Source organism: Octopus bimaculoides, chromosome 29 (assembly GCF_001194135.2).
Source record: "Octopus bimaculoides isolate UCB-OBI-ISO-001 chromosome 29, ASM119413v2, whole genome shotgun sequence".
In the NCBI taxonomy this organism is placed as follows: domain Eukaryota; kingdom Metazoa; phylum Mollusca; class Cephalopoda; order Octopoda; family Octopodidae; genus Octopus; species Octopus bimaculoides.
The window spans coordinates 3,833,572-3,839,997 of record NC_069009.1 but is presented as its reverse complement, the minus strand read 5'-3'; the positions used below and the strand labels follow the sequence as shown (position 1 = coordinate 3,839,997).

Genomic DNA, 6,426 nt, shown 5'->3' with positions numbered 1-6,426 from the left:
TGAGTTCAAATTCTGCCTAGTTCAACTTTGCCTTTCGTCCTTTTTCAGAGTCACTACATTCTGAGTTCAAATTCCGCGGGGGTCAACTTCGCCTTTGATCCTTTTGGGGTCAATAAATTAAGTACCAGTGAAGCACTGTGTCTATGTAATTGACACATCCCCTCCCCCAAAATGGCTGCTCTTTGGCAAAATTTGAAACCATTATTATTATTATTATTATTATTATTATTATTATTCAGTAGTTTTATTTTTATAACGTGCTTTCACTTCACTACCGAGCGCAGCTCTGTGTGCCTTGGGTATGTGCTGTGGTTTGCTGTGATGCTCTTAGGGTTACTGTATTGAAAGTGTTTTGCGTAGGATGTGTGCAGTGCCCAACACTGGGATCAATGTAATTGGCTAGTCCCCACAACAAAAATATCAGGCCTTGTGCCTTTAGTAGAAAGAACTATTATTATTATTATTATTATTATTATTATTATTATGGTGCAGGTGTAACATTGGAGGTGTAGGCATGGCTGTGTGGTAAGAAGCTTGCTTCCTAACAACATGGTTTTCTGGGTTCAATTTCACTCTGACACCCTGGGCAAGTGTCTTCTACTATAGCCCTGGGCCAACCTTAGTCTTGTGAGTGGATTTGGTAGACAATTTGAAAGAGGCCCATCATATCCATACACAGAATGTGTGTGTGTGTGTGTTCTTGTTTTGACAGTGTGATAATCGTAAAATGTTTGCCACTGCCATAATACAAGCATCGTCATTCATTTTCAATATTCTCAAAGAACATCTCTGGTCATGGGGAAATATTACCTTGCTTGGGAACAGGTGAGCATTGGTTACAGGAAAGGCATCTGTCTGTAGAAAATCTGCCTCTATACAAGCAAGAAAAGGAAGTGTTCTGCCTGTCACCTAACCTCACTTGTTTCCACACAAGATATTTCCCCATGGCCAGATACGTAAGCACACACACACATATTCTTTTGCTTTGTTTCATTCATTTGACTGGCCATGCTGGAGCACTGCTTTGTGAGGTTTTAGTACTAGTGGCTATAGTAGTTGTTTAGCTCCAGGTTAGTCCTAATCTAACTTATGAATGATCAAAGATATTCCATCTGTGGCCATCCCATCTTTTATTCTGATGTAGTGTATCTAGGACTACAAAAGCTAATGTTTAATACAGTAATTAGTATTAGTGACTATAATTGTTGTTTCATCCCTGGCTAGTCTTGATTCAGGTGGAGGCGCAATGGCCCAGTGGTTAGGGCAGCGAAAACACCTAAAGCTCCACTAGGCTCCGGCAGGGGATGGTGGCGAACCCTGCTGTACTCTTTCACCACAACTTTCTCTCTCGCTCTTACTTCCTGTTTCTGTTGTGCCTGTAATTCAAAGGGGTCAGCCTTATCACACTGTATCACGCTGAATATCCCAGAGAACTACATTAAGGGTACACGTGTCTGTGGAGTGCTCAGCCACTTGCACGTTAATTTCACGAGCAGGCTGTTCCGTTGATCGGATCAACTGGAACCCTCGACGTCGTAAGCGACGGAGTGCCAACAACAGTCCTAATCTTGTATTCTGATGTAGTGTATCTAGGACTACATAAGCTAATGTTTAATACAGTAATTAGTATTAGTGGCTCTAATTGTTGTCGTTTCGTCCCTGGCCAGTCTTGATTCAGACAGACTTCTAATCAGAGATGCTCCAATTGTAGCCATCTCACCTTTATTCAAATACAGTGTAGTAAAGTGTGACATGAGGGAGGTTTGGCTGCTATAGTCAGTCATTGATTTTGTTTTTTATCTTTTTTCTTTCTTTTTTTTTTCCTTAAAGGACTTTTGGATAATCTGTTGGAAGGTCGAATTAAATTACAGAGGACAGTGTCGCTTGTTAACCAAATCCCTCAACCCTCTACCTGGCACCATTTCATGGCCCTTGGCAAGGATAAGTATACCTCGGCTGTACATACAGGTGAGTGAGGCATAGTTAACGTTTTTTGGGGGTTTTTTTGTATTCATAAAGCTCATCTCTCATCAGCACCCTCAACTAGACACAGCATTGATATGGCCTTTATAATAATCGGGGGTCACCATCATCGTTTTAATGTCCACTTTTCCATGCATGTATGGGTCAGACAGAATTTGTTGAGGTAGATTATCTACGACCAGATGCGCCTCCTGTCACCCACCTTCACTTCTTTCCAAGTATACACACACATTATATACATCTTAATGATACTAAAACTCGAGAAGATGTTTGTTCCCGAAATATCTCAGAAATAGTATATTTTATCTTAATTTTTTTTACATATATATTTTCATACTTTATGCAGTGCAGTATGAGGTTTTGTGATATTTGGACCTCTACTAATGAAAACAATTAAACACAATTTTTATTTGTTATTTCTTGACGAAAAAAACATGGCTTCTGTAACGTCAACACACTTACGCACATACATAATGAATGCATGGCATGTCAATCAACACAAACACACATATGCTATCTGTGACATATACACACACATAGTCTTCGCTCTCTTTCTCTATCACTCTTTAAGAATAAAAAATCGACTTTTGACTTAAACAATATTTTTAAAATCATTTAGAAATATTTTTAAGTGAATGTGATTTCAAAAATTTAAGTTGCTTGTACAGTAAGTATTTATATTTTAACTTTCTTTAAACAGCCAATATTTTAATATTTTTTAAAATTATTTTTAAGTGAATACCATTACAAAAATTTTTTTTGGCTTATTTAAAAAATATTTAAAAGTAAAAATGACTTTAAAAATATGGTAAATATTTCATAAAAGACCCGTTTGTAACCTCAGTGTGAAATAATTTTTTCGCATGGGTTTTTCCAGTGAATTCAACATATCTCAGCTCCAAAGATTTGGCTGCTATTTCTAGCACACTCTGCTACCACATAACAGCTATTTGTGATAAAGGACCCAGCTCTTATGTGGTGGCAGAGCATGCAAGAAATAGCAGCCAAATCTTTCTTTTCCAAGGAAAGGACTTTACATGTGATTTTGATGTCACATTCATTGAAAGCATGTGAAATAACCTGGAAGAGGGAAAAAAAACCCATTAAACAAAACTCCGTTGCTAGGAAACTCAGACTTTCCAGGTGACCCAATGGGTCACAGGCGGTCTAGTCTAGTATACATATATCATCATCATCATCGTTTAACGTCCACTTTCCATGCTAGCATGGGTTGGACGATTTGACTGAGGACTGGTGAAACCAGATAGCTACACCAGGCTCCAATCTGATCTGGCAGAGTTTCTACAGCTGGATGCCCTTCCTAACGCCACGTATATATATTCTTGTTTCAGTCATTTGACTGTGGCCATGCGAGAGCACTGCCTTAAAGTCAAAGAAATCAACCCAAGGACATATTCTTTGTAAGCCTAGTACTTATTCTATCGGTCCTTTTTTGCCAAACTGCTAAGTTATGGGGACATAAACACACCAGCATTGGTTGTCAACCGATGGAGGATGGACAAACACAGATATACACACACACACACACACACACACACACACACACACACACACATATATATATGTATATATGATGGGCTTCTTATTATTATCATTTCAGTTCAAAACCAATTGTGTCATCTTCTCAACACACTGATTCATCTACAGACGTCTCTCCTTCTGAAGGACACACAGACAAAGCATGTTGTCACTGGGGAGGAGATGTCAAAAGACGGGTGAGATAGAAAAAATATTATTATTATTATTATTATTAATAAAGGCTGCAATCTGGCAGAATCATTAGCACGCCGGGCAAAATGCTAAAGGACATTTTGTTCATCTTTGCTTTCTGAGTTCAAATTCTGCTAAGGTTGACTTTGCTTTTCATCTTTTTGAGGATCAATAAAATAAGTACCATTTGATCATTGGGGTTAATACAATCAACTTAGCCCCCCCCACTAAGAAATTACTGCCTTTGTGCCAAGATTTGAAACCATTATTAGTGGTATTATTATTAGTAGTAGTATCATGGTAGCAAGCTGGCAGACTCATTAGTATGCTGGGAAAAATGTTTAGTGGCATTTTTTCCAGCTTTACATTTTGAGTGTGGAGGCGCAATGGCCCAGTGGTTAGGGCAGCGGACTCGAGGTCATAGGATCGTGGTTTCGATTCCCAGACCGGGCGTTGTGAATGTTTATTGAGCAAAAACACTTAAAGCTCCACGTGGCTCCGGCAGGGGATGGTGGCGAACCCTGCTGTACTCTTTCACCACAACTTTCTCTCACTCTTTCTTCCTGTTTCTGTTGTGCCTGTAATTCAAAGGGTCGGCCTTGTCACGCTGAATATCCCCAAGAACTACGTTAAGGGTACACGTGTCTGTGGAGTGCTCAGCCACTTGCACGTTAATTTCACGAGCAGGCTGTTCTGTTGATCGGATCAACAGGAACCCTCAACGTCGTAAGTGACGGAGTGCCAACAACATTTTGAGTTCAAATACTGCTGAGGTCAACTTTGCCTTTCATCTTTTCGGGGCCAATAAAATGAAGTACCAGTTAAGCAGTAGGGACAACTTACTCCTTCTTTCAAATTGCTGGCTTGTGCCTAAATTTGAAACCATTATTATTATTATTATTATTATTGGAAGCTGACAGAATCGTTAGCACACCAGGCGAAATGCTTAGCGGTATTTCATCTGCCGTTACATTCTGAGTTCAGATTCTGCTGAGGTCAGCTTTGCCTTTCATCTTTTCAGGGTCAATAAATTAAGTACCAGTGAAACACTGGGGTCGATGTAATCAACACATCCCTTGTGGCAAAATTTGAAAACATTATTATTATTATTATTATTCATGTAACGGTTGAAACTGGCTGCCACTTGAGTCTATAGTGAAAAATTAATGTGCCACCTTTCATTGGCAAGGAATTGCACAACCAGGCTTCCTCTATCTTTCAGTTATGTCAGGAAGTGGTGTGGTGGACTTGTTTGAAAGGCTTGGAAGCAGGCATATTCCTTTCTGGTCAAGCTTTCATCAGCTTCTTCGTGTACCACTTAAAGAGGTGGCACTTGAAGAGTAGAGAGTGAGGTGGTGTTAGTGTAGCTGTTGTTTCATTTTATCTTCTTTCTCTCTGCTTCAAAAGGGACAGCAAGAACAATGGTGTTGAAGATGATGATGATGAGGAGATTCCTAGCGATGACGAAGGGGAAGTTACAGTCAACTCACAGTCCTCTGTTACAGTTGACTGCAAAGTGAAGAAAAGGAAGTTGTTGCCTCCACAAATCCGGGGATTCCTTACTAAAAGGGCACGTAAATTCGAAACTTGTCGGTAAGAGTTCCATTCATACTCTGTCCTTTTTTTCTTTAAAAGTTTTTATTTACCGCCTCCTCCCATTCTATCCTTAAATTTTCTTGCATTATGATGCGAACTCCTATTTGTCAATCTTTCCACCCTGAAGGAGGGAGCCAGTATCATGGTAATGCTTATATGCATCCTCTACTGGTTGCGTGTCCTTGACTTATTGCATACTCCATCTGCCATTTACAAACATTACAATTAGTACATAATTCCAAGCCTCCAGAAACAGCTGTCAGGCTTAAAATACCATGCCTTCTCCCATTAGTTTTCTGTATTTTTTATATTTCATGTAAATATATAAATATCTATGTTTATATACTTATACATGAGTATCCATCTTCTGAACATTTTCAGTTTTTCTTTTTCTCTCTCTCTCTCACTATATATATATATACACACATACATATATATATACATACACATGCGTGTATGTATATTTTATATATCAAGCCCAAGCATGTTTATCTGCATTTTTGTCTGTCTGTCTGTCTCTCTCTCTCTCTCTCTATATATATATATATGTATGTGTACATATACATGTATATTTATTATATGAATATATATGTGTGTACATATATATATGTATATGTGTACATATACATGTATATTTATTTATATGAATATCTATAATATATAAGACAGAAGATTGTGTATATATATGACCGACCATTATGTTGATCACATGTAAAATCAACATTTTTTATCCGATTTCCTTGCCACTGGAATAATGTTTGCCTCTGAAACCCTCTTTCATGGGACCAAAGAGATGATAGTCTGAAGGCGCTAAATTATTCCAATGACAAGGAAGCGAAAACTGTCGTGAAGAAGTGGCTCAAAGAACAGTCAACAGAATTTTACGGGACAGGGATACATGCTTTCATTCGAAGGTGGATCATTGCTATTGAAAGAAACGGTGACAATGTTGAGAAGTAGGGATGGGATCCACAGAGGACCAGCTTCATTTTGATGTATGATACATGTTCCTGTGTTGGTAAATATACCTGTCCTAAACAAAATGGCATTACTTTTTGACTCACCTTCGTATATATATGTACATATGTATATATATATATATATATATATATATAT

The 6,426-nt window shown here is 38.3% G+C and overlaps 1 protein-coding gene across 1 annotated transcript in view; it reads left to right on the top strand.

Moving 5' to 3' along the window:
* The window catches only part of LOC106867473 (protein AATF), a 29,653-nt gene that overhangs the window by 7,386 nt on the left and 15,841 nt on the right, over nt 1-6,426 (top strand). The window contains exons 5-7 of the mRNA XM_014912356.2: nt 1,831-1,968; nt 3,605-3,719; nt 5,122-5,307. Of these exons, the coding sequence (XP_014767842.1) occupies nt 1,831-1,968; nt 3,605-3,719; nt 5,122-5,307 (439 nt within the window). The remainder of the gene's footprint in view (nt 1-1,830; nt 1,969-3,604; nt 3,720-5,121; nt 5,308-6,426) is intronic.